Source organism: Polypterus senegalus, chromosome 1, assembly GCF_016835505.1.
Source record: "Polypterus senegalus isolate Bchr_013 chromosome 1, ASM1683550v1, whole genome shotgun sequence".
Classification (NCBI taxonomy): domain Eukaryota; kingdom Metazoa; phylum Chordata; class Cladistia; order Polypteriformes; family Polypteridae; genus Polypterus; species Polypterus senegalus.
Window position 1 is genome coordinate 187852415 of NC_053154.1, and position 27139 is coordinate 187879553.

Consider the following 27139-nt stretch of genomic DNA (forward strand, 5'->3'; position numbering starts at 1 on the left):
TATTGACTGTATGCATTCTGTTGATTCCTCATGGAATCCCAGCAAATTTATATTACACATATTCCCCTGTCTGAACCCATGCTGACTGTTCACTAATACTCCTGTTCTTGTCACGTGGTGCTCAATCTTTACCTTAATAATTCCTTCTGTTAATTTATTTACTGGCCTATAATTACTTGGATCTGCTGGATCACCCATTTTATATGATCGGATAATATTTGCTATTTTCCGGCCCTCAGAAATTTCCCCATTGTGCAGTGACTTTCAATATACAGGTTTTAAGGATTTATAAATGCATTCAGTAACTTCTTTAAGCACTCTCCCTCTGGAAATGTCTAAGTGCCTCCTTAGAAGTCCCTGTTACTGCTTAGATGTTATCCACTTCTTTACATGTGAAAACTTCAGAGAAATGCGAATTTAGCACATTTGCAATTTCAGTGTCTGTATATTTCAACTCTTGTTTAGTGTTCCTAATACATTTCACCTCCTCCTTGAGTGTTCTTTTAGTATTAAAATATGGAAAGAATCTCTTTTTGTCATATTTCACTTTTTCTGCAATATTCATCTCTAACTGCCTTTTAGCTTTTCTAATAATTAATTAATTAATGGTTCCTCTTATGTCTCATACTGTATGTGTTAAAGTCAGCACCAGAGTTATTAGTCTTACAGTACATGCCTTATAAGATTTTTTTCCTTTACAGTTTTTATTTTCTTAGATACCCACTGCAAAGTTTTTTTTAATTTCTTTCTGCTTTCAAATTTTGGGATGAACTTGTTCTGCATTGTATGTAAAATGTTTCTACACTTAAAAGCTTATCCCATTCTATACCTTTTAGACTTTACCACAAGTTTAAAATTTGCCCTACTAATGTTAAACTTAACAGTTTTAGTTTTCGCATCAATGCCAAATCACTTGGAAATGTATTACATTATGGTCACTTAAATGTAATGATCTGATTGCCTGTGCACCCTGAATTATTTCCTGGTAATTACAAAATACTCTAGTCAAGATAGGCATTCTCTTGTTGGTGATTTACAACTAAAAACTTCTCAATTTTTGTACTCAGTTATTTGTTAGGTTATGTCAATTACAGTTTTTGTCATCCATCCATTTTCCAACCCGCTGAATCCGAACACAGGGTCACGGGGGTCTGCTGGAGCCAATCCCAGCCAACACAGGGCACAAGGCAGGAACCAATCCTGGGCAGGGTGTCAACCCACTGCAGGACACACACAAACACACCCACACACCAAGCACACACTAGGGCCAATTTAGAATCGCCAATCCACCTAACCGGCATGTCTTTGGACTATGGGAGGAAACCCACGTAGACACGGGGAGAACATGCAAACTCCACGTAGGGAGGACCCGGGAAGTTGCTTATAAATTTCTTCCAAGTCATTAGTGCATGTTGTCAGTTCCAAAAACATATGAGTAAAAGAGCAAACATTTTTTTACACAACAGTGAACTATTTCTCATTGTAGGCAGATCAGTCTCCAGTGCTAATAGACTTTTTATAAATCACTAGGCATGGTGATCATTTAATAATGCCAAAACCACCTGAAAGTCTCCGGTCAAGCAAATCATACTAAAATGGCCTCAGCTGTTAAGGCCCTTTCCCAACAAACTAACTCCATTTGGCCTAGTTGTACAGTTGATGACACCCTTGTTTCAAATCTGTCTCAAAACCAATCAACATAAGCTACAACACATAAAAGGGGTAGGTGGTGTGGTTTGTTTGCTAATGTAAAATGGAACAAGACAACCATGACCTCTATGACAGAGAGAGTGAGGTTGGGGAAACAAAGAAGATGAGGACTACCTGCTATAAGGGGTTGCCTAAAAGGGCAAAATAGAACAATTGTCTGGGAAGAAATAAGAGCAACTATTGTAGACCATGTGACAAATCGTCTTTATGTAAGGATGGTTTGAAGTGAGTGTGTCTGTATTTATATATATACTAGAGGGCTCTGGATCATCGTGTTTGGTTTACCGGATATACAATTTAAAGAGATTGTTATTTTCTTGGGAATTGTTACATATGCATTATTTTCACTTTTACTTTAAAAACTTTTGCCCCGTGCGTGGTTAAATCTCTTTCTCGCCCGACGTATAATGCTGCTCGTGTTGTCAGGGTTGGCTGAATGCACACTAAGGATATGCCGTCGGATCATCTGTTGTCTTTTTGCTGCTTGTGAGCTGCCTGTTCTGCTTGTCGCATGTCGTTGCTTTAAGCGCTGGGAGCACATGATGCTTTTCTGCCAAATGCAATCCAACAACTGCTAGGTTAGATGTCTGTGGACTTGTTTTAAATGATGACTCATTGCCTTGTCTCACATGATGTTGTAAAAACAGCAATTGCCCTTTATTTCCGGCCCCGGGCGTGGTTAAATCTCTTTTTTGCAGGACGTTTAACGCTGCTTGTGTTGTGTGGGGGGGCAGCTGCTGTCAAGCTGCCCTTCGATCATTTTAAAGCCTGTACAGCCGCTCTCCTTTTTGCCATTTAGTGTCTCTGCTGCTCGCGTTGTGCTCGCTTCTCTGTGATCATAAATATACACCTGATCGAATTGTTTTTTCTTTGAAATTAAACTTGTCGTTGCTTTAACTGTTGCGGGACCAAAGATTCTCATAGCGTATGTTCCATTATTGTGTAAATCTACGTTTTGTGCATTGAATGATACGAATGTGAAAAGACTTTGTTTTCTGCTCTTTGCCTTTTATTTCTGACCTCGCTTTGTCCTGCTATTCTTTCAATTACACCTGGTCCTGATGATTAATTTCCTTTTGTTTGTGCTAATGTGACCTTTTAGTCGTCGATGTTTCATTTATAACGTATTGTCCTTTATACACACTGAGTCCCCTGTATCTGTGTGTGCTGTGTGCCTTTACACTACTGATTTTTTTTGCTGGCCGTGCTCTGATATTGCTTGTAAGTAGGGTGTGTCTTGCAAGAATCTCATGTTCTATATCCCCGCAAACTTTTGTCTCGCGGATCTTTTATTTGTCTTCCTTGATCTTAACATGAAGATCACGTATTGTCTCCTAGTCATTCCCTCCCACAGGATTTTTTTTAATAATAGAGAGATATATGTATATAGGCATAGATAATTCAGATGAAGCTGAAGAACAATGACATACATTTATGGGAAATATAGATGGCTATAACTGCAAGCCATGCAACTTTCAACAACATTGATACTGTTAATACTTCCACCATTGATTGGGTTTTGAAATGCCAAAACATCAGCATGAAACAAAACTGCACAGTGCCCTTTGACAAGAACAGTAAGTGGGTGAAGGAGATGAAACATCAGCGTTGTCATACATTCACTGCTTTTATTCCATATAGACATTTGATGCACCATTTCATTGGTTCTCTCACATGTTTCACTTTGTCCTGTCTATTGTGTTAACAGAGGATCATAGGACTGGAGTCAAATGCGTTACTATGCAAATTTCATTATGTGATTGAAGCTGGTTTCAATCTGGCTGAGGCCAGAAATTTTAAGGGGAATGTAATAGGCCACAGAGCAACAGTGCAGATACCAAGGCAAAAGGTTCACACATTACTCTTTGTTGAGCCATATCAGACAATAGTCCTGCAGCATACATCCCAACAGCTGGTTCGTATAACTCTGTTAAAACTCTGTTCTTTCCTTGATGAGCTATGCAGACTTTAACTAGTTGCAGAAAGGCGATAGGATGCTGGGGACAATGGCCCACATTATGTAGTCATATGGGACAATGTACCAATACTCAGCTGTAGTGAAGGAGTGGTTAAGGGCTCATGCACACATGTCCCTTAAATTCTTCCTTCATTTTCACCACTCCTCTATCCTATTGATGAGTTTTTTTCTGCTTGAAGATGGAAGGTTTATGACCACTGTCCCTTCAACAGAATGCTGCTATTGGATGCCATAACTGGGGCTCATTGGTCATCTGACTGCCAGGTCTGGATCAAGCATGCCCGGAGGTATTTCCCATGTTGTATTACCAAGGAAAATATTTTATGTAATGTTAATAAAAATATTTGGCCCAATATTCAGGACAGGATTGATCAGGCAGAGTAGATTTTGATTCTGATTCTCAAGCAAAGGGCAGACTTTTATTTGAGATTGCACTCTAAATATATCATAAATACAGTAGACATGTTTGATTTCTTGCTAATGACTGTACCTGTATAATGTCCGATATAGCAATATTTTATTTCAGTCAATATGCATCTTCTGTTTTTTTGCATTTAACGACCTTGCGCCAAACTACATCAGTGACCTTCTACATCACTATATGCCTGTCCACCGAATAAGGTCCTCTGACTCTGGCAACTTGTTGTGCCCCACACTAATCTACACTCCATGGATGACAGGGCCTTCAACTGTATAGCGCCCAGACTCTGGAATGACCTACCGAAATTAAGTAGATCAGCTGACTCCATGAATTCTTTTAAAAAACAATTCAAAACTCATCTGTTCGTGAAGGCTTTTAGTTCTACCTGACTTTATTACCCTTCTTCAGTTTACCGCTGTGTCAAGATGCTCATGTAACCTGTGTGTGTGTGCTAGACCATCAATTATGTTGTCTGTTAGGCTTTTCTCTGAATTTACTGTCTTACTGTTCTTTGTTTATTTATCTGGTTCAGTACAATGCTATATACTGTATACCCTGCTGTTATTTCTTAAATTCTGTAAAGTGCCTTGAGCATGGGAAAGGCGCTATATAAATAAAATGTATTATTATTATTTCACTCTGTTAGACGATCTGTTGGTATGCATGTGCTTAATCACTGATGTTTATGGTGTACTACAATAAATGTATAGAACCAGAATTGTGCTGTAACACTCATAATGGTTTTTGCTCTGCCTCAGTGAGGTGTGTGGTTAGTGTTTTACTTGTAAATATCCAGTGAATGCTGGGATGTGCTACTGCCATAAGGCTACATGTTAATGTTTTGAGTGATTTAGGCATTTTTGCAGCATCTTGTTTTGGTTGGAATAGTGAGTTTTGCAGTGAACATGTTTTGCAAAACTGTTTGTTTTATTGTTTCACAGGTTTTGGCAATTGTTTAAGAGAATGTGATTACTTTTTCCACCACTATGTTAAAGAACCTGAGGCAAAACTGCAATATTTGGGTAATTAAAGTTCCCCATGACTATACTATATCCCCTCTGAATTGGCATTTTAATATTATTAAAAAGACCCACTTTGAAACTGTCTTCATTTTGAGGTCTATAACACTCCTAAAATAAAGCCTCAGTTCCGAAAGCTTTCTACTTGAATCCAGACGTTCTCACTATGATGTGGCTCATCACATATCTGAAGTAGACATTCATTTAAATTCTGTTTTACAGAAATGGTAACTCCCCCCTTCTTTTTTGTCAGTCCTTCCTAAAGGGTGTTTATCCACCTATGTTCTTATATTATGTTATATATATTATATTAATAATATAATATTATAATAATATTATGTTATATTATAATAAAATATTATATTATGTTCTCTGTTATTTTGCCTGATTTCTATTATTGCTATATATACTGAATACTGATTTACTGTAAAATGTATTTTCTACTGGGCTATGGCCAAATTCCACCAGTTCAGGTTTCTGCTGTAATTTTTCTGAAAGGTATATATTATGAAAAGAGTGGGTTAATGTATTTAAATAGAACACACAAAGCTGTGTTAAACTTGCACACCCCTTGTAACAGGAGCCAACCCTTCCTATAAGAAACCTTTCAATAATAAATCACACAACACAGAGTCATATTGCATCCTGTTGGTTTATACCAAACGTCACACTAAGTACCTCTCTTTCCTCTTCAGTAGGTGTTCTCTCTGGTAATGGCTCGGAGAGGGATAGTTTATCCATGAAATCAGGCCACATTTACCTTCCCCAAACATGCACAGCAAAATCACAAATGTTAAATGAACACGTAAATGTGTTTATTTGGAAAAAAGTTTCCAATAAACACTTTTAATGGTAACTTTAGCACTGTAAGAGTTAATTTCATGCTGGTGATAAATTTTGTGGATTTTACCTAGTATGCCTTTTTGAAGAGAGTGTTATGAAATCCTAGTGGCCAACAATCTCATACCGCAAAGATTTTAATTTGACTATGAAAATAACAGCCACGTGGACCTTACAGCAAAGACAGAGTGACGGTAGGCAGGGGCAGGTGGCCCAAAGATAAATCAAAATAAGGCTGCACTTAATTTGTATTCTGTTGGGAGACCGAGGTCTGATCCATAGAATCCAAGCCCCAAGCCATCGATAACTGGTGAGGTCCGTCGTTAACAAAACATGCACACCGTAGGTTATTCACTTTATGACTGTCCACATATAGTATCTGTCACATTTCTCCGTTAATAAGCAAAGATAATCCAAGACTAAAACTGAAGGTCACAGCAGTACCAAACAACATGAACGCAATTTTGTGGGCGGAGCTTCCACCGGTGTCCTTCTCTCCGCCCACCACCAGTCACCTGTACAGGTCCAAATAGCGAAGCCCTTTATGCCGAGTTGTGGAAACCCGGCAAGTAGCCGGGTTTTGGTGCTTTAGAATAATGTGGAGAAGCTGGGTCTTTCTTGAGATGTCTGGGAAAGATTGACAAGGAAACGCATAGCTGAAAGAAGACATCTAGAAAATCGGTGGCTACGCGAGAAGACACGCGAAGAACGGCGCGGAGTCACTAGCCGCGGGAATAGAGAGCGATCCGGGGAGAAGCGGTCAAAGAGGCCGTCACTGACTGAGGAGTTACACAAAGAATAGGGCCAGCAACGGGAAAGGGAATCGCCAGGAAAGGAGCGAAGGGTGTGATAGGAAAATTGCCTGAAGAAAAGTGAACGGCAGTGGAAGAAAAGGAAGGTGCTGAAAAGACAGACCAGCAAGGCGATTGGTCACCTGAAAGTGTTCAAGCTGTGACCGAATAATATTATTTTTTCCATTCACAAAGGGGAAAAATGAATTTGATGAAAAAGAGAAAATGCACCAATATCGCCATCGGATTAATTTTTCTCTTTAGCGGGATTGAATACGGTAAGCGTTTTTATTTAGTTGATTAAGAAGATCTAAGTCGATCTTCCTCAAGTAAATGCAGGTGGCTGAGTGTATCTGGCAATTTAAGCTTATGATCCTTCACAACTCAGCTGGGTACTGACTTGGATAGCTGCCCAGTAAAAGAAGGCTCAGAAAATAAATACACTAAATAATTAGACATATAGTTCCTATTACTGCACTGCCCCCTGTCAAACACACACATTCCCCTTCACCCCCATACTCCAGTTAGCGTTTTACTCCACTAAATCGAGCATCCAGGACTCTCCCGCCTCCGCTCAAACATACCTTTACGTTCAAACTGTCTGTTGACCCTATATAAAATTAGAAACTTTAATATTTTGTTGTAAAGTTTAAAAAAATAATCAAGGATGCTCACTTTGTGCAATTCATAACTGGTTAAAAGTAATTCTCTGACTTCTTGAACCAGTTACTGTATGTTACTGTAAACAAGCTCAGGCAGAAACTGTGTCCTGCATTTAGACAAGATTAATTAGTTAGCCAGGGAAACCAACAGAAGAAGTAACCTGATTCGCACTGTTACATCTCATCATCACAAAGGCCGTTGTCTTTGACAAACGCCACACTTTCTTATTTCGGGTTTGGGGGTTAGGAGGGTGGGATGGGGTCTGTGCTTACTGTCAAAAGTAATAGTAATGGCTTGTCACGTTTCCTACCATTATTAAAATCTTTGAAAATGCACAATAAGAAAAACCTTAATTTTCAATGGAGTTACATAAATGAGTAAAAGCAACTGACAGCAAAAAAATGTTAGAATGCTGCAAGTTACATAGTATGTCTTTCCCAGATCAGAGTAAATTTGAGGAAAGCAGCAGTTAATTGCATGACATGAGGATTGTAAACAAAAATCTTAGAAATGTGTCAAAGACAATAATTATGTGAGGGCTCTTTAGCATGAATGGTTTTGTAAATAAAACAACTAACAATATCAGACTTTTCTGTCACAGAGAGTATGTCATTCCACATTTTTGTATAAATCACAATGGTGAGCAGCTTATTTATAACCAGTTTTAAAAGAACTGAGTGACAAACCACATCAAGATGTTTAAGTACAGAAGAGGCACCATATCAATAAATGACATCACCATAGATGAGGATCAAATGAAACATAGCACAACATTCGTCCTACAAAACATAGGCAGACAAGCCTGTTTTTTGCATAAATAACCTAATTTCACCCTTAGTTTTTTATTTTCCATCATATCATTTAAAAGTTTATCATCAAGCCAAATGCCAACATATTTTTAGTGGGAGACAATTCCGTACACTTGTCACCTTAAGTGTATTTATTTTAAAGTATTATTACAGTTCAAATATCTATGCTAAATGATAAGAATGCCAAATTTATAAATGCATTTGACTGTAGGTAACCAGACACTTCACAGGTGAGTTAGATGGATGCCAAGGAGTAATGGCAGTGTTCCCTTTTAGAGACGTGGCATTTAGAGAGTCATAATGTGTATGTGTGTGTATATATATGTGTGTGTGTGTATATATATATATATATATATATATATACATATATATACACACACACACACACACATGATTTATGAAGCAGCAGCAGTTACCAACCCAGTGCTGTGCTACCCCAAGAGATTAATTTGCTTGCTTCTTTATTTACTGATAAAATGAAAATTTTGCTAAATAATGAGCAATAAAGACTAAATGAACAATGATAGACCAGAATGCTGAATACTAAAACATAAAATGTACATTGCTGAAAAAAACATTTGCACCTCCTAATTGAGGTGACGTGTCCTCCACTACAATAACTACATCAGTATATGACCCCTCTTAAGATCATCTAAATCAATAGTGAGTACAAAGAGGTTCCTTTATTTCATGTTTGTTTTCAGACACTTGAGCCTTAGTACTTCATTCATTCCAACTTCAGTGACAACACCTGCTAAAGTTGTTTATAAAGCTACTGTATGTCATACAAAATGACAAAGTATATTTAACATTTAGAAAATCATTGATTCACCTGATTCTATATATTAAAGAAGGAATCCCAACGATGATCAGAAATGCAGCAGACTGTTTGTGCCAGAAGGTAAAAATGTAAATCCAGGCAAATGTCTGTTTTATAAGTAAATGGAATAACACAGTATGTGTGGTGAAACAAACAGGAAGAAATAATGTATTGTAAGACTAACAGTTGGATGCTGGGTAATGACTCCACTACATTTTTAGGTTTATAAGGTCATTATTGCCACATGTACAGCGAAATTCGTGTTACACATTGCATCCAGCACCAAGATTAGTTAGTATAACTACCTCAACCAAGAAACTTTGCTCTAATTTACTGTAAAAATAAAGAAAACATTAACATTTGTCATTAAAAGACAACCCTAATAATATATTTAAATTATGCATTTTTCATTGTAGATGCCTACTGTGCTATAAAAAATGAGTTTAAAGCATTCTCCATCATGAGCCACACTGCACCAGCCCTGTTGAGAACAGATTTCCACTGTCTTCTGAAAACAATGTGACATTACAAAAAAGCTGGCTTTATCTGTGGCCAGCATGACTGCTGGCAGACTAAAAAAAAATTATTTCTGGCACAGGGTATAGCAACATAGACCATGCTTAAGAGGAAATACTGTACAGTGAAGCTTTCTGTTTGTTACAAAACAATTTAGGCACATTTCAAATTTGCTTTAATGAATGTCCTTTTTTATCTTCTTGCATGCATATACTGCATACAGAGCAATTGATTTATTTATTTTTGGTACTACTTCCTGTGATCAAGATGTCATACCACTCACATGCAGATTGTCAACTGTTGGAATGCACTGGACATCACTATTGAACTGTGGCACCAGCTATAAAATGAGCAAGTGATCAGTTGGTCACAGTTATTTTCCTGTTAGTCTTAAAGAAGAATTGATCATGGGGTCATACTGGGAAACTAATTTGTTTTATTCTTAGTCCACTCTCCCCTTCTATATCATGTCCAGCATATTCTTGCAATTAGATGCATGCCCTCTTCTGATTTGTTGGTATTAAAAGAGGAGAAAACAAAAGTGGGCAAGAGAGAAACTAGCTTATACCTGCCCAAAGAGGTCATGCCCAGAATTGCTTGGATTATGGAAAAAACTAATTGGAAATGCTGGAACAAGATGTGGTGTAGTGTGACATACTGTATCTTTAGACATGATGTGACATGGTAACATAGTAGTTTGCTCTGGAGACAAGATTTGAATCAATGGCTATTTACTGTCTACATGGAACTTGACCATTATTCCCATGGGTGTATGGGTTTCCACGGGGCTCTCAGGTTTCCTTCCACATCTTTAGGATGGTCCTTCTGAATCTTCCTAGTAATAATGAATGTCATAAGCACTTGAGTGCGCATACTTACCGCCTGTGCTTCATTCAAGTTTAACTCTTGCCAGGATAGGCTTCAACCTCCCTTGACCCAGTGTTAAAATTAGTGTGTCTCAATAAGGAATCGGTGCATAAATGTTTGACTAATCAGTTGAGGGGAGAACAGAAAGTTCCATGAAAAGTTTTTATAGAAGAAAGACTTTCTTTACATTTTAACCTTTTTGAAAAGTAAACAGTTCTTTTGCCTAATTGAATTCTTCAGGACTTGTTTGTTGACTTTTGTATATTATTCAATATTGCCTTTATTCACCCAGTCCAGTAGGTAGAAATATAGTAATACACTGCTAAGCTGTTCATTCTGACATTATCCCTCAACAATAAATAGCAGTGAAAAAAAAAACTTTGATAATTTTAGTCTTTGAGAGCCCAGTCCTATTTGAGATCTGGATTTAACATGTTTGCCACCTCTGAGGAGTCCCAGTATGCTAAATTGTGCCCTAGAAGAGCTTCTTGACAAACATTCATCTTCTACTTCCTGCACGTGGTTGTATTCTAACTCCCTCCGATGTATGTTGTGCCAACATTTCATAAAAACACCATGAGGGAAGTGGAAACAAAGAGAAGAGGAAAAACATTCCTAAATTCAAGAGCATGCCTTGAAGTGGTGGTATCGTAAACAATTCTATTAACTACAGCAAAAGCACAAAGAAAAAAAGTATTCTTATGTATATGGGCAGGGTGCGTTGTCACAATGTGTCTCCAAAGACAGAATCAAAATTCACTACGATCTTGAAGAGAAGGTAATTCCAAACATTGTTTTTAATGAAGCTTTAAAGTAAAAGCAGTAACATTCGAAAGTATTGTAATGTCCCAGCCAGGTTGAAGCCTTTTTTGTTTTAAGTGACTGTTACGTCCGATTGAGGGAGGGCGGAGTACAGCACGGAAGACTGATAGCGGGGTACTGATTGATGCAGTAAGGGGGTGCGAGACCCAGGGGAAGAGGGGTTGGAGAGGGTGCTAGAAAGTTGTGTTTGGGGTTACGCAGTCGGCGATTGTTCAAGCAGAACTTTTGTGACACTTTTATTACGTCAGCCGCTACAGTATCAAAACAAAAGATAGTAAAGATCACATTAGCACAAATAAAAGGTGGTTCATCATCGGAACCAGGTGTAATTGAAAAAATAGCAGCACAAAGCGAGGTCAGAAATAAAAGGCAAACAGTGGAAAACAAAGTCTTTTCGCCTTCATATCATTCAATGCACAAAATGTGGATTTACACAATAATGGACCATATGCTATGAGAATTTGTGGTCCTGCAACAGTTAAAGCAACGATTCCAAAGAGAAAGAAACTTTTTTAAAATTGTATATCCGATTAAACAAACACAGGGGTTGGCGAGCGAAGCGAGCATGGGGCAGAGCCCCCTAGTTTTCTTTAAATAAGAGCACTTTATAATGATGGATTGGACCAAAATGCATTAAAATGAAACTTTGTTTTGGTAAAGAGATTTTATTTGACTTTGATCAATCTCTAAAACTAGCAAAAAGTTAATAGTTGCCGCTTCTTGAAATGACCTTCTTTACCACGTGTGGGCAGTCCGAGCTCAGAAGAGTAATTTTCTGAATGGTCATTCTTTTCCTCAATTCTACATTACTCCACTTTGAGCTTGGAAACAGACTGTAGCTTTCTACCACTATACAGAGAAAGCTTGGATGTGTTGTTATTGTGGTGCATGTATTGTGAAGCATTTTGTAATGATGTTTGATGTGGAAGATGTTGAAAAGAAATAAAGTTGATTGATTTGCTCCCTCTCGTTCCAGCTGTGATATTGCCTACTATCTGGATGTACCTGCAGACTCTGCATGCACAGCCTTATTTTCTGGGGCTGGGTCTCTCCGCATTCAGCCTGACTGGACTGCTGGCTGGACCTTTGTTTGGACATTGGTCTGACCGGACTCACAAGACCAAGGCAGTTATCTTGTTCGCCAACTTATTTGAAATTTCAGGTGAGTTGACCTTGTGTCATGTTTGACATTGAGTGTTTTTTTTTTTCTTAACTGGAGTATTAGTGGCGAATGTTGAACAAGTAGCCTAAATGGCATTTTCCATATGGATAAGACTGGTTTCTATCCTTCAGGTAACTTTATGTATTTCATGGGAACTTCCAAGTGGCTTCTGCTGTCCAGCCGATTAGTTGCAGGTGAGAGAATCTGAAGTTTGCCTATGGATGGCCCTTTGTTGCACTTTGGTAAACAGACTGCATTCACCTAGTCTTTTTGTTCATACCTACAGGTATTGGGACTGGAGCAGGGGCCTCCATTTTTGGCTATCTGACCCGAGCCACTGCACCAGTGGACCGTTCTGCTGTATTTGCTGCTGTTATGGCCTGCAGGCAGACTGGACTACTTATTGGTCAGTTCTGTGCTGACACAACGTCTTTAGTAATGTTCATGGCACCCAGTTGTTTTTTGTGAACGTAAACCTGCATGCACTCCTGGAAACTGTGTTCATATTGTCATACTAGCAAGCTACCATGACGAATGACCAGTCTTATTCTATGTAGGACCTTACTCAGAAGGTGCAGCCATGCTTGAAAGTTTGTGAACCCATCAAAGTATTCATTGTTTTAAATATCATAGAAATATTATATGAACCTGAACTCTTAATTAATATATGAGGTGAGACACAAAAATAACTGGAATAGTAAAAAAATATATATTTATTGATGAATTACAGCATTCTAAACATTGTCATCTTCTATATGCTCCCCCTCCCGATCTCTACACTGCTGCATACGCATCTTCCATTAATTCAAACAGTGCTGGAAGTCTTCTTGCTTGAGGCTCTTCAATAGGCTTGCCGTTTTTGTCTTCACTTCATCCATTGAAGAAAAATGTGTTCCCTAAAGGTCACTTATGATTGTTGGGAACAAGTAAAAATCACAGGGAGCTAAACTGGGTGAATTGGGAGGATGATTGAGGACAAGAATATTTTTGTCAGTCAAAAACTGCTTTACGGGAAAAGAGAAAATTCGCAAGAAATTTGATGTTGATTCCCTCTTTGATTTTTTTCGACCTGACATTATCGCAGCAATTCATGTAGTGTTTGTTGTGCAAATATTGACTGGGTTGGCTATTCACAGGATATACCTAGCCAGTCGGTGGTTTGAGTGGGCATGTAGGATGGAATATAGTTCTATGATTCATGTCCGGCTGACCTCCAGATGCTTGTCCAGGAAAGCCCAAGCCCAGTCCAGTTATTTTTGTGTCTCACCTTGTATTGTATGTATAAACCTCCCACACATAGAGAGAACTGGACGCAGATTATTAGACTGTGATATTTAAAATATCGCTTGGTACATTTCCTTGTGTGCAAAAGTGAGGGGTTTCTTTTCCGACAATAGCTTGTAGCACCTCCTTTGGTAGCAGTAGTCACCACTTACAACTAATAATCAGTCTCTGACATTTTGTTGGAGGGATTCTTCCACTCTTCTTTACAAAATTCCTCCAGATCTGTGAGTTTTGAAGGATCTTTTATATGAATATCTCTCGTCACACTGCCTCAGAATTTCAATAGGACTGACACCTGTGCTTCGACTTGGCCATTCCTGATTATTTCAGGACAAGGGAACTCTGTTCTCTTAAGCAATTTTTCAGGGGACTTAATTAAATATTTAAGATGATTGTCTTGTAGAAATATCCACTTTGTGTCTAGCTTTCAAACCGATGCCCTGACATTTTATATTTACTTTATATTTCTCAGAATTCATGATTTCTTCAATGATATTCTGTTATCCAATGATAGATTAAAAAATGTCCCATTCAAGGATATTCCCACCACCATACTTGACAGTAGTGACAAGGTTTTCTTGGTGATAAACTGGCTTGGCTTCTCCTGGAACATGAACCCTCCTGTTGTACTCAAATACTTAAATTTTGGATTTCTCTGCCTTTGGGAACATATTTACAATGCGGTTCATGTGGTTTCTAGCAAACATCTGATAGGCAGCTTTCTTCTTTTTCAACAGAAGTGGCTTTCTGGCATCTCTTCCACTGAAGATATTTCTGTTCAGGGTGGTTGTTCTTGTTATTAATCCAGAAGCAGGGGAGGTTTGTACTGTAGATGTCATAATATACTGTTTTTTTGGATTTCCATTTACTCTTTTATTTTTCTGATTCTCACCACGGGTGAAATTTTAGAAGGAAATCCACTACTTGCTTTAAGTGCTCTACACCTAACAGTGATCTCATAGAATTTTTAAATAACTTCATAACCCTGTTCAGATCAATGAATATCCAGTATTTTATTTTTTTCATTAGTTTTGACAATATGTCCTTAGTTTGATGCATGAAGAATAATTGACTTGCTTTCCTGTAATTGTATGTTTGCTCTTTACTCACACTAATGATTTAAATCATTGATTTCATTAGTTAGTCCACTTAATTAGTTAACACTCTGTCATTGACCCACTTGATCCTGCTTTATCTTGATGATAGTCATAGAACTAAAGGTTCATGTATTTTTGTATCCAAGCAATTTCTTTATTAATTATTCAATATTTACTTTGTGTTTTTTAAAAAAGAGAACAAAAATCTCAAAATTTGAAATGGGTTTACAAACTTTCAAACTTGACTTTAATAGTGTGTGCTTGTACTTTGGATGTTATAAGAGATAAAGATGTAGTAGATGGAAAAGAATGACACACTTTAAGTGCTCTCATGTGGGTTTCAGCACCAGGTAATCTTCAGATGTCTCTGTCTCTGCTCCACAGGTCCAGCATTCAATCTCTTCCTGCGTCTGTGTGACTTCAAGTTGGGTCCATTTCAAGTGAACAAATACACGTCTCCTGGGGTAAGACTTTGGCTGGATCATTTTGGCTACACACTTTACCAGTTATATTGTGTACAGTTCATATGTCAAGGGGTGAACGGTGCACAGCTGTTCCCCATAATTCCCTAGTGCATCATTACTTTTTTTGTCTTGTAGCTCTTCATGTGTCTCATGTGGCTGCTACTTCAGGTGGTGGTGGCCCTCCTATACTGGGACCTCCCCCCACGAAAGGATGAAAATGGGAAGGATGAAGAAAATAAGCCCCTTGTCCAGTCTTGTGACCCAGAGACTTATAGAAGCATTAACTGTGATCAAACTTCCACCGAGGGGCATGAGAGCCCCACTGATGTTCACATACAGTCTCCCTTCCATAACTTCAGTGCACGTAAAGGTTAGTGATGACAATTTTATAGATTGGTTACCATGTATAAGTTCTAGTTCTCTGTGAATTTTCCTCCTTGAATGACGCACGTTTACCTTGTTGTCCACAAGAGGGCAGAATGGCTCCAGGAAGGTTTTTTTTTTTTTTTTTTTTTTTGGTACTGAGCACTTCAGCATTCCCAATTTATGTGTAACTAGACATCTGTAACAAGATGCAGGTTTGTGATATTTGGCACCAGAAAGAAACAACTGACCTGCAAGGTGATTGATTAAAGTTTGGGTCACGGGTGGAAAATTTTAAACTATGCCCTACACCCCTGCCCAAAAAAAAAAATTCACTTTTATATCCAAACACATAATGGCTAAGACATATTGTGGATTAAATTAGCATTTTTAGCATTTGGTTTTGACTGTGATCTTGAGCAGACATCACAGCAGAGCCTTGCCAAGATGAGAAAGGCTCGTCTGCCAGAGGATAAGAGAAGCAAAATGTGCTTGGTTTGCAAATTGATTAGTGACGCTAAATTTGAGATGTGATTTTTTTTTTCAGATAGTCTTCTAACTACTGATTTCTTTAAGTTGGACTTGGGGTCTGGGATGTTGCCTGTCCTAGATCCTCACCTAAAAATCGGAGATTTAGAATTGGATGAATGTATTTTGTCAGCTAAAGTGTGACAAAAACTACTCTTTGCATAGTCATAATAAGGATTTTGCTAAATGGAAAACTGTGGTTCTCTTTTTGTCAAACAAAATTTTCAGATTAGGATCTCTCCACATGGGATTTTGGAATTACCAATTCAGCAGATGGAATCTGCCATTTTTCAAGAGCTCCAGATTTCATGCCATGCCACAAGGGGAATGAGCCTTGTTTTTTCCATGTAGCTTGCTAAAAATGTATGAATCTCATTATTTTCTTGTGAATCTTGCCTGTGATTGGTTCATTACTGCCCAGATAACCATTTTCCATCCACAACCTATTCCCAGTACTTGAGGGTTTTAAGTGATGCAGGACATCTAAAATTAATGTTTGATTTAGGGGTGAAACTGATGTCATTTATCAATTTGGTCCAAGTTCCACTTGAAACCAAAAATAGGTAAATGTTCATATTCTGTTCAACATGAAACTGAATCCTTTTTAAATGTGAACTTATAACAGTAAAATGTAATGGATCAGTCTGAAAATTGCTTTAATTTAAGCTTCTACTTGAAAATGCTAAATAAAATTCCAAGATTTACTGAAATTCCTTGATTGATGAGGTACCACATCTTCTTCTAAGTATTCAAGTAACTGTATTCATAGCCGATCTTAAGCAATCCTCTGCTGTACATTGCAGTGTGGCACTGCCCCTCTACCAAACAAAATTACATCAAAGAACACTTAGTAAAACTGAGTGTCTTTTTTATAACGTTTAAAATTAAATACTATTTTTTTTTCTTTTGAGGGCTCTATTTATTTTACTAAACAATATCCCCAAATAATATGCTTATATTGTGTAGGGTAAGGGATCATTAAAGTTATAGAATTAAATAGGGCATCATTCATGTTCATGATTTAAAGACTGGCAGAAAGCTGGCAGACTCATTGATGACCCTCCAGTTATGTTCAGGATGTAAGCAAAGACTAACCAACAGACTTATTCGTAGTTTTCCTTAAGGTCAGTGATTTATGTTTTGCTAATATCTTGTACTGAAATGAATTGTGATCAGTGAACATATAAAGGAATAATTACTGCACTGGGGTGTTTAAAGGTGACTTTTTTCTTAAGTGTCAGACAGAGTAATGATTATGAAGTTGGAAATTGGAGGTGTGATAATGAATGTTGTTAGTGCATAGGACCCGCAAGTTGGATGTGCGATGGAGGAGAAAGAAGATTTTTGGAATGAGTTGGATGAAGTGATGAACAGTGTACCCAAGGGACAGAAAGTGGTGATTGGAGCAGATTTCAATGGACATGTTAGTGAAGGGAATATAGGAGAATAGGAGGTGATGGGCAGGTATAGTGTCAAGAAGAGGAATGAAGAAGGTCAGATGATGGTGGATTTTGCAGAAAGGATGGGCATGGCTGTGGTTAATACATATTTTAAGAAGAGGGAGGAACATAGGATGACGGACAAGAGTGAAGGAAGATGCACACAGATTATATCCTATGCAGAAGAGTCAATCTGAAGGAGATTAAAAACTGCAAAGTGCTGGCAGGAAAAGTGTAGTTAGACAGAATAGGATGGTGGTCTGTAGGATGACGTTGGAGATCAAAAAGACGAGTGAGAGTAGAGCCAAGGATCAAATGGTGGAAGTTGAAAAAGGAAGACTGCAAGGTTGAGTTTAGGGAGAAGGTGAGCCAGGCACTGGGTAGCAGTGAAGAGTTACCAGAGAGCTGGGCAATTACAGCAAAAGTAGTAAGGGTGACAGCAAGAAGGGTGCTTGGTGTGACATCTGGACAGAGAAATGAGGAAAAGGAAACCTGATGGTGGAATGGGGAAGTACAGGAGACTATACAGAGGTTGACGAAACAGAAGTGGGATAGTTAGGGAGATGCAGGAAGTAGACAAGAGTACAAGGAAATAAGGCACAAGATGAAGAGAGAGGCAGTGAGGGCTAAATAAAAGGTGTATGATGAGTTGTATAGAGAGTCTGGACACTAAGGAGGGAGAAAAGGACCTGTACCGATTGCCTAGACAGAGAGACCGAGCTGGGAAAGATGTAAAGCAGGTTAGGGTGATAAAGGATAAAGATGGAAACATACTCACAAGCAAGGAGGGTGTGTTGAGAAGATGGAGAGAGTAGTTTGAGAGGCTGATGAATGAAGAGAATGAGAGTGTGAGAAGGTAAGATGATGTGGGAATAGTGAATCAGTAAGTGCAACAGATTACCAAGGAGGAAGTAAGGACAGCTATAAAGAAAATGAAGAACAGAAAGGCAATTGGTCCAGATAGTACATACCTGTGGAAGCATGGAGATGTTTAGGAGAGATAGCAGTAGAGTTTTTAACCAGATTGTTTAATGGAATTTTGGAAAGTGAGAGGAAGCCTGAGGAGTGGAGAAGAAGTGTACTGGTGCCGATGTTTATGAATAAAGGGGATGTGTAGAGCTGTAGTAACTACAGGTGGATAAAATGAATATGCCATAGCATGAAGTTATGGGAAAGAGTAATGGGAGCTAGATTAAGAAGGGAGGTGATGATTCGTGAGCAGTAGTATGGTTTCATGCCAAGAAAGAGCACCACAGATGCAATGTTTGCTCTGAGGGTGTTGATGGAGAAGTATAGAGAAGGCCAGAAGGAGTTGCATTGTGTCTTTGAGATCCTGGAGAAAGCATATGACAGGGTGACTCGAGGAGCTGTGGTATTGTATGAGGAAGTTGGGAGTGGCAGAGAAGTATGTAAGAGTTGTACAGGATAAGTACGAGGGAAGTGTGACCGCGGTGAGGTCTGTGGTAGGAGTGACAGATGCATTCAAGGTGGAGGTGGGATTAAATCAGGGATCATCTCTGAGTCCTTTCTTATTTGCAATGGTCATGGACAGGTTGACAAATGAGATTAGGCAAGAGGAGTAGAGTTGGCGAAGGTGGATGAGTTTAAATACTTGGGATCAACAGTACAGAGTAATGGGGATTGTGGAAGAAAGGTGAAAAAGAGAATGCTGGCAGGGTGGAATGGGTGGAGAAGAGTGTCAAGAGTAATTTGTGACAGATGGTTGTCAGCAACAGTGAAAAGGAAGGTCTACAGGACGGTAGTGAGACCAGCTTTGCTCTATGGGTTGGAGACAGTGGCACTGACCAGAAAGCAGGAGACAGAGCTGGAGGTAGCAGAGTTAAAGATTTAAAGATTTGCATTGGGTGTGACGAGGATGGATAGGATTAGAAATGAGTACATTAGAGGGTCAGCTCAGGTTGGACGGTTGGGAGACAAAGTCAGAGAGGTGAGATTGCGTTGGTTTGGACATGTGCAGAGGAGAGATGCTGGGTATATTGGGAAAAGAATGTTAAAGATAGAGCTGCCAGGAAAGAGGAAAAGAGGAAGGCCTGAGACGAGGTTTATGGATGTGGTGAGAGAGGACATGCAGGTGGTGGGTGTGACAGAGCAAGATGTAGAGGACAGGAAGATATGGAACAAGATGATCTGCTGTGGCAACCCCTAATGAGAGCAGCTGGAAGAAGAAGAGGACATTGCTGCCATCCTTGGCTCTGTCTGGCTTTATGATTGGGACTGAGATCATGGTGTTTAGTCACAGACTGTTGTATTTTTTAAGGTTTAATCACACATGTACATATGTGGAAATAAAATCCACTGTTGTAAGTTTGTCTTTACTCAACTTATTGTATTGCTTACGTTTTAATTATTGAAGACAAGTCACAGCATAGTGGAACAGTATTTACCAGACCTGTGTTACAGATCCAAAGTCCTGGGTTCAAATCTCATGTCCATTTTTTGACTGTATAGGATTTGCATGTTTTCAGTGCATCATCATTTGCTTCTTTTTCCATAGTGATTCTGATTTTTTCCTATCAAAGCAACTAAAAATTGGGTGTGTGTATAAGTGGGCCCAAAGGCAGACTGGCGAAGCTGTCCAAAGTTGCTTTCTTCCTTGCATCTGATGCTACAAGGCTGGCCTGTGGTTGTTCCATGCTCCTGAGCTGAATTATGCAAGTTTTAAAATAGTTTTCTATTATTAAATAATTAACAATATTCAGGCCAGATCTTGGCCGTTCCTCCCAAATATACATTTACCTATCTTTGCCCATACTTTCAAAGTGGAGATGTCAATACAAAGGTATATGTACGATATCCCATGATAAAATGAAATTTCTGAAAATAGTTATTGATGTCTGTAAATTGGTTTCAGAGATGTCTGCAAGCCGGTGTGCTTCCTTTCAACCACAGCCATATTGTACAAATTGAAAACTATGGGATTATTCCCCAACACTGGTTATCTTTCCCAAATCTTTCTAGAAGCAAATTGTGAAATTTTTCATTAAGTACCTTGTAACCCAAGGACAATACCCACAGATATGCTTGTCTCAGTTGCATCAGATAAAGTCTGCCTTTATGACTTCACCATCAGAAATGAAAACATTTATCAGTGGCAAAGCAGGGAGGGGAAACCAATGCAGGCTAATACCAACATTTTTATTTAAAAATTCCTCATATTCTTATTAGGAATTGATGTAGATGAAAATATTCTATGAATGCAAGAGTCAAATATGAAACCTTGGGTCAAAAAGGCATTATTACTGGAGAAAAGCTGAATACATCCCACAAAGGTTGAACATGGTGCTCATTACTTGTTTTGAGAAGGGGTTCCTGCATCAAGAACTGAACAACAATGTCAGTCCATTTATCCATCCATGAAATGAGGGTGAAATGCAAGGTAATGACCTGAAGCACATACAAAAGAGTGCACTACAGTGAGAGGCTTTGAAATGGCTCCTTCGTTGTCCAGAATTAGGTCCCACTGCAATGTTGTGGCAGAATCTGAAATATGCAATTTATTCTTGAAAGCCAGAAGGCTGTTTAATAACAATGTAATGCAGAGTTGCCATTATTAACCATTTTTAGCATGTTCATGAATTAAAGTAACAGGAAGAATAGATTTTAGTATTTTACAAAAACAGAATCTGTTTAATGAATGCAACTTTATTGCTCGTAATTCAATAAATGTACAGTGTAGAGTCTGATTCTTTTCTTTTATGGACTGGCACACCATTCCGGGGTTGGCTCTTGCCTTGCACCCTTTTTCTCCATGTATGCTTCGCTACCAAACAACTCTGAATTGCATTATATGAGCTCAAGAAAAGGATGGCAAGAAAGACAATTGTGTAACACATATACAGTTCAGCAATAAAATTAAAACCATTTGCCTATTATTATGTAGATCCCCCTCATACCACCAAAACAACTCTGACTTGTCAATGCATGGATTCCACAATACCTTTGAAGGTATCCTGTGGTATATGGCACAAAGGCATTTGCAGCTGATCCTTTAAGTCCTGTAAGCTGCTAGGTAGGGCCTCCATGAATTGCACTTGTTTTCCAGCACATCCCACAGATGCTCGGTCGATTGAGATCTGGGGAATTTAGAGGCCAAGTCAACACCTTTGACTGTTTGTGTTGTTCCCCAAATCATTCTTGATCAATTTCTGTAGTGTGGCAGGGCATATTATCCTGCTGAAAGAGGCCACTGCCATCAGTAAATACCGTTACCCTGATGGAGTGCACGTGGTCTACAACAATCATTAGATAGATGGTACATAACAAAGTAACATCCACATGAATGCCAGGACCCAAGGTTTCCCAGCAGAACATTGTCCAGCATATCACGCTGCCTTTGCCAGCTTGCCTTCTTCCCAAAGTGTATTCTGCTGGCATCTCTTCCCCAGGTAAATGACATACACACACTCAGCAGTCCATATGATCTAAAGGAAAACATAATTTGTCAGGCCAGACCACCTTCTTCAATTGCTTTATGGTCCAGTACTGATGCTCACATGTCCATTTTAGGCACTTTCAGCAATGCACAGGTGTCCACATGGACACTCTGACCGGTCTGTGGTCTATTTTTAAAAGCGGAAATGTACATTTTACAAGTGGTCACTCTTTTGAGCATTAGATATCAAATTAAAGCAAATGTAGTTAGGTCTAGTTCATGGCAGACTTTCCTTATAAATCTTTAAAATGTAATTATCTGATTGTACAGTAGGCTGTGTAGACCACTGTATTTTCTCTCATTTGTTGTTCTGTTGATTAGAATTGCCTCCTGATACATCCTCCTCCTGCCACATACTATAACTATTCATTTCCTTCAAGTACAGGTGAAAATGTGCTTCTTTAGAAAGAATTTAAAATGACACGCGTTGTCTGCAGCAACAATCTGGCTATGTCATGCCCCAGCTTGTATGTGGTGAACATGCCGCAATTTGTCATGTTTCAGCCACTATTTCTTCCCTGGCTGGAGTTCCAAATCATGTTTCTGGTTTGTTTTGTCTAATTCTGCATTATTTATTTGTATTTATGTTTTTATTATTTATCATGTATATTTTTCTTTGTGTTTATTGTTATGTGAGAAAGGCCTAGGTTATATTCCCTGTGCTTTGTGGGTGGTTCCCCTAAGGGCAGAGTCACCTGCCAACCACCACAAGGAATGGCCCTTCACCCTATTTATGGGAGGGCCTTCCTTAGCTGCCCATTTCAATTCCATGGAAGGATATGAATAAAATTATATGTTAATAATGTGACTTAGAGGGAGAAGTACCTGTGTGGCAAAAAGTCTGTAGCTAGATAAATGAAAGAACAACAAGTTAGAAAATTTACACATGGCATAGAATTCAGGAGCATTCAGGTCCTTGCTTAGATTTATTTAACAGTTGGAGCATTTTATATTTTTTGGTTACTGGATCAAAGAATCAGTTGCCACATTTTTGTTTTATTAAATATTTTTTTATAATATTGGTTCATATTCAGGGTGGCGAAGTGGTGGTGTTGCTGCCTCACAATAAGAAGACTAGAGTTTGCATGTGTTTGGATGTCCTCTCCTCTGGTTGCTCAGGTTACCTGCTATAGTCCAAAGACATTTTCAGTGTATTCAGAAAGTATTCACACCACTTCACTTTCTGCACACACTTTTGTCATAGATTTAATAGTAAATGGATATATTTGCCATTTTTGCTCATCAGTCTACATTCACTCTATGCTCAGTCTACACTCCAATTCTTCCTCACTGATTCACTCAAACTGTATTAGATGGGATGCAAAACACCTGTAAACTGCTTTGTTGAGGTTTCTCTACAGATGTTCTGTGGGGTTTAAGTCTGGGCTTTGGCTGGGCCACTCAAGGACAGCCAGAGACTTGTCCCAGAAGCCAGTCCAATGTTGCTTTGGGTCATTGTCATGCTGTAAAGTGATCTGATGCCCCATTCTGAAGTTGTGTGCACCTCTCTGTATTTGGCAGCATTCATCCTTCTGTCAATTCTGACCAGTCTCCATGTCCTTCTCATTGACAAAGAACCCCCATGTCATGATGCTGCCTACACCATGCTTTGCCATAGGGATAATATTAGGCAGGTTATGGGCAGTGTCTGGTCTTCACAGACATATTACTGGAAGTTCTGCCCAGAGAAATCAATTTTTGTCTCATCCGACCAGAGACTATTTTTCCTAATGCTCTCATTGTCTTTTCAATGCCGTTTTGCAAACTCCAAGTGTAAGTTAGCCACTCTACCATAAACACCTGATTGATTGGAGTGCTGCTGAGATAGCCATTCTTCCAACAGGTTTTCCCATCTCCGCAGAGGATTCTAAAGTTCTGCTCACCACCCTGACTAAGACCCTTCTTGCCCAGGTATACAGTTTGGCCTAATTGGCTAACTCTAGGAAAGCATCCTGTTTGTTTCAGATGTCTTCCATTTCACAATTATAGAGACCACTATGCTCCTGGGAACACTTACAGCTTTAGAAATGGTTTTATAACCTTGTCCTGATCTATGCTTCACAACAATTTCATCATAAAGGTCTGCAGAAAGTTCCTAGGAATTCATGGCTTTGTTTTTGTCCCAAAATGCAGTTTGTGGGACTATATATATATATATATATATATATATATATATATATATAGATATATATATATATATATAAATAGATAGATAGATATAACTAGCAGAATACCCGCGCTTCGCAGCGGAGAAGTAGTGTGTTAAAGAAGTTTTGAAAAAGAAAAGGAAACATTTTGAAAATAACGTAACATGATTGTCAATTTAATTGTGTTGTCATTGTCATGAGTGTTGCTGGCATATATATATATAACTGCTCAAAAAAATTAAAGGAACACTTTGAAAACGTTTAAGTTTAGAGGCCTGTATTAGACAAGAATGGGAGAGCATTCCTATTTCTAAACTTGAGAAACTGGTCTCCTTGGTCCCCAGACGTCTGTTGAGTGTTGTAAGAAGAAGGGGAGCTTCTCAGAGTGGCAGTGTCTCTCAGAAGCCAAGATGGGTAGAGGATCACCAATTCCCACAATGTTGCAGAAAGATAGTGGAGCAATATCAGAAAGGTGTTACCCAGCGAAAAATTGCAAAGACTTTGCATCTATCATCATCAACTGTGCATAACATCATCCGAAGATTCAGAGAATCTGGAACAATCTCTGTGCGTAAGGGTCAAGGCCGTAAAACCATACTGGATGCCCGTGATCTCCGGCCCTTAAACGACACTGCACCACAAACAGGAATGCTACTGTAAAGGAAATCACAGAATGGGCTCAGGAATACTTCCAGAAACCATTGTCAGTGAACACAATCCACCGTGCCATCCGCCGTTGCCAGCTGAAACTCTACAGTGCAAAGAAGAAGCCATTTCTAAGCAAGATCCACAAGCTCAGGCGTTGTCACTGGGCCAGGGATCATTTAAAATGGAGTGTGGCAAAATGGAAGACTGTTCTGTGGTCAGGCGAGTCACGATTCAAGTTCTTTTGGAAATCTGGGACGCCATGTCATCCGGACCAAAGAGGACAAGGACAACCCAAGTTGTTATCAACGCTCAGTTCAGAAGCCTGCATCTCTGATGGTATGGGGTTGCATGAGTGTGCGGCATGGGCAGCTTGCATGTCTGGAAAGGCACCATCAATGCAGAAAAATATATTCAGGTTCTAGAACAACATATGCTCCCATCCAGACGTCATCTCTTTCAGGGAAGACCCTGCATTTTTCAACAAGATAATGCCAGACCACATTCTGCATCAATCACAACATCATGGCTGCGTAGGAGAAGGATCCGGTACTGAAATGGCCAGTCTGCAGTCCAGATCTTTCACCTATAGAGAACATTTGGCGCATCATAAAGAGGAAGGTGCGACAAAGAAGGCCCAAGACGATTGAACAGTTAGAGGCCTGTATTAGACAAGAATGGGAGAGCATTCCTATTTCTAAACTTGAGAAACTGGTCTCCTCGGTCCCCAGACGTCTGTTGAGTGTTGTAAGAAGAAGGGGAGATGCCACACAGTGGTGAAAATGGCCTTGTCCCAACTTTTTGGGATTTGTTGACACCATGAAATTCTGAATCAACATATTTTTCCCTTAAAATGATACATTTTCTCAGTTTAAACTTTTGTTCCGTGATTTATGTTCTATTCTGAATAAAATATTAGAAGTTGGCACCTCCACATCATTGCATTCAGTTTTTATTCACGATTTGTATAGTGTCCCAACTTTTTGGAATCCGGTTTGTACACACACAGACACATATATATATATATATATATATATATATATATATATATATATATATATATATATATATATATATATATATATATATATATATATATATATATATATATATATATATATATATATATATATATATATATATATATATATATATATATATATATATATATATATATATATATATATATATATATATATATACACACACACACACATATATACATATACATATGTACATATATACTGTATATATATCTACATATATATATTAGGGGTGGGACTCGATTAAAAAAATGTATCCAATTAATTAGAGGCTGTGTAATAATTAATCTTGATTAATTGTATGTAATCACACATGAAAATTTGCCCCAAATCGCAAATGTTTTTTTTATTTATTTAAAAGGGTTTTAGTGGGCGACAGAATCAAATAATAGACATTGACATGAATATTGTAAACTGAAGCTCTTTTAATTTCTGAAAAAAAATATGCTTTTAAACTGCATTTCAATTCAAAAAAGAAACAAAAATATCATCCCTGGCTAAAATTGGGCAGACTTAAAAATAAAGTGGTAGTTTAAGTACTTTAAGTACATTTTCAGAATGGTATTGTCTTTAAATAATAATAACCAAAATTTCAAACATAAAGTGCAGTTTTTCTTCTTAAAAAAATAAATCGGAAACATAAAAGTTAATTTGACCAACTTAATCTTTAAACTCTGAGTAACCTTAGCCAAAATTATTTTGTACATTAGGCTAAAACAGTGTGATCATTGAACATTTTGTAATTAGATGCAATTAGAATTACTAACGGTCACGGAAGTCCAATGATCCCCAGTAAGAGCCACAAAGTCCACTTTCTGTAATGCATCTAATTTTGCTTGCTTTTCAGTGTGCACAAAACCATGCTTTTATCAAGGCTTCGCTCGTTAGTCTTTTGAAATGAAATTTTCCTCCGATCAGTCGTAGGAATGCGCTTTATTCCGACTCTAACATTTTTGTAGCTGTAATGTGTGCATCAATGTAATCGATGTACCAGGAAATCATGCATTGACAAAAGTTCCCCTTTGCTTGGAATTGAAAGTGTGATTAAATACGTTATTTTTTTTAACGCGTTATGGAGTACATGCATCGAAGCTTCTCAGCTGTGCTTGTGCTAAGAAAAGGAAACATTTTAAAAATAACGTAACATGATTCTGCATTAACCGTATATTTTTTCATACGTCCCAAACCAAGGAGATGCGAGAGTAGCACACGTACATACTCAGTGCATCCAACTGTTGCTTTTTGTCTGTGCACTGCG

General features: G+C 38.4%; 1 protein-coding gene across 1 annotated transcript in view; it reads left to right on the forward strand.

The window, feature by feature from the left end:
• Positions 1-6479: 6479 nt before the first annotated feature.
• The window catches only part of mfsd8l1 (major facilitator superfamily domain containing 8-like 1), a 37903-nt gene continuing 17243 nt past the window's right edge, over positions 6480-27139 (forward strand). The window contains exons 1-6 of the mRNA XM_039764580.1: positions 6480-7037; positions 12233-12418; positions 12550-12612; positions 12705-12824; positions 15184-15263; positions 15399-15633. Of these exons, the coding sequence (XP_039620514.1) occupies positions 6962-7037; positions 12233-12418; positions 12550-12612; positions 12705-12824; positions 15184-15263; positions 15399-15633 (760 nt within the window). The 5' untranslated portion in view covers positions 6480-6961. The remainder of the gene's footprint in view (positions 7038-12232; positions 12419-12549; positions 12613-12704; positions 12825-15183; positions 15264-15398; positions 15634-27139) is intronic.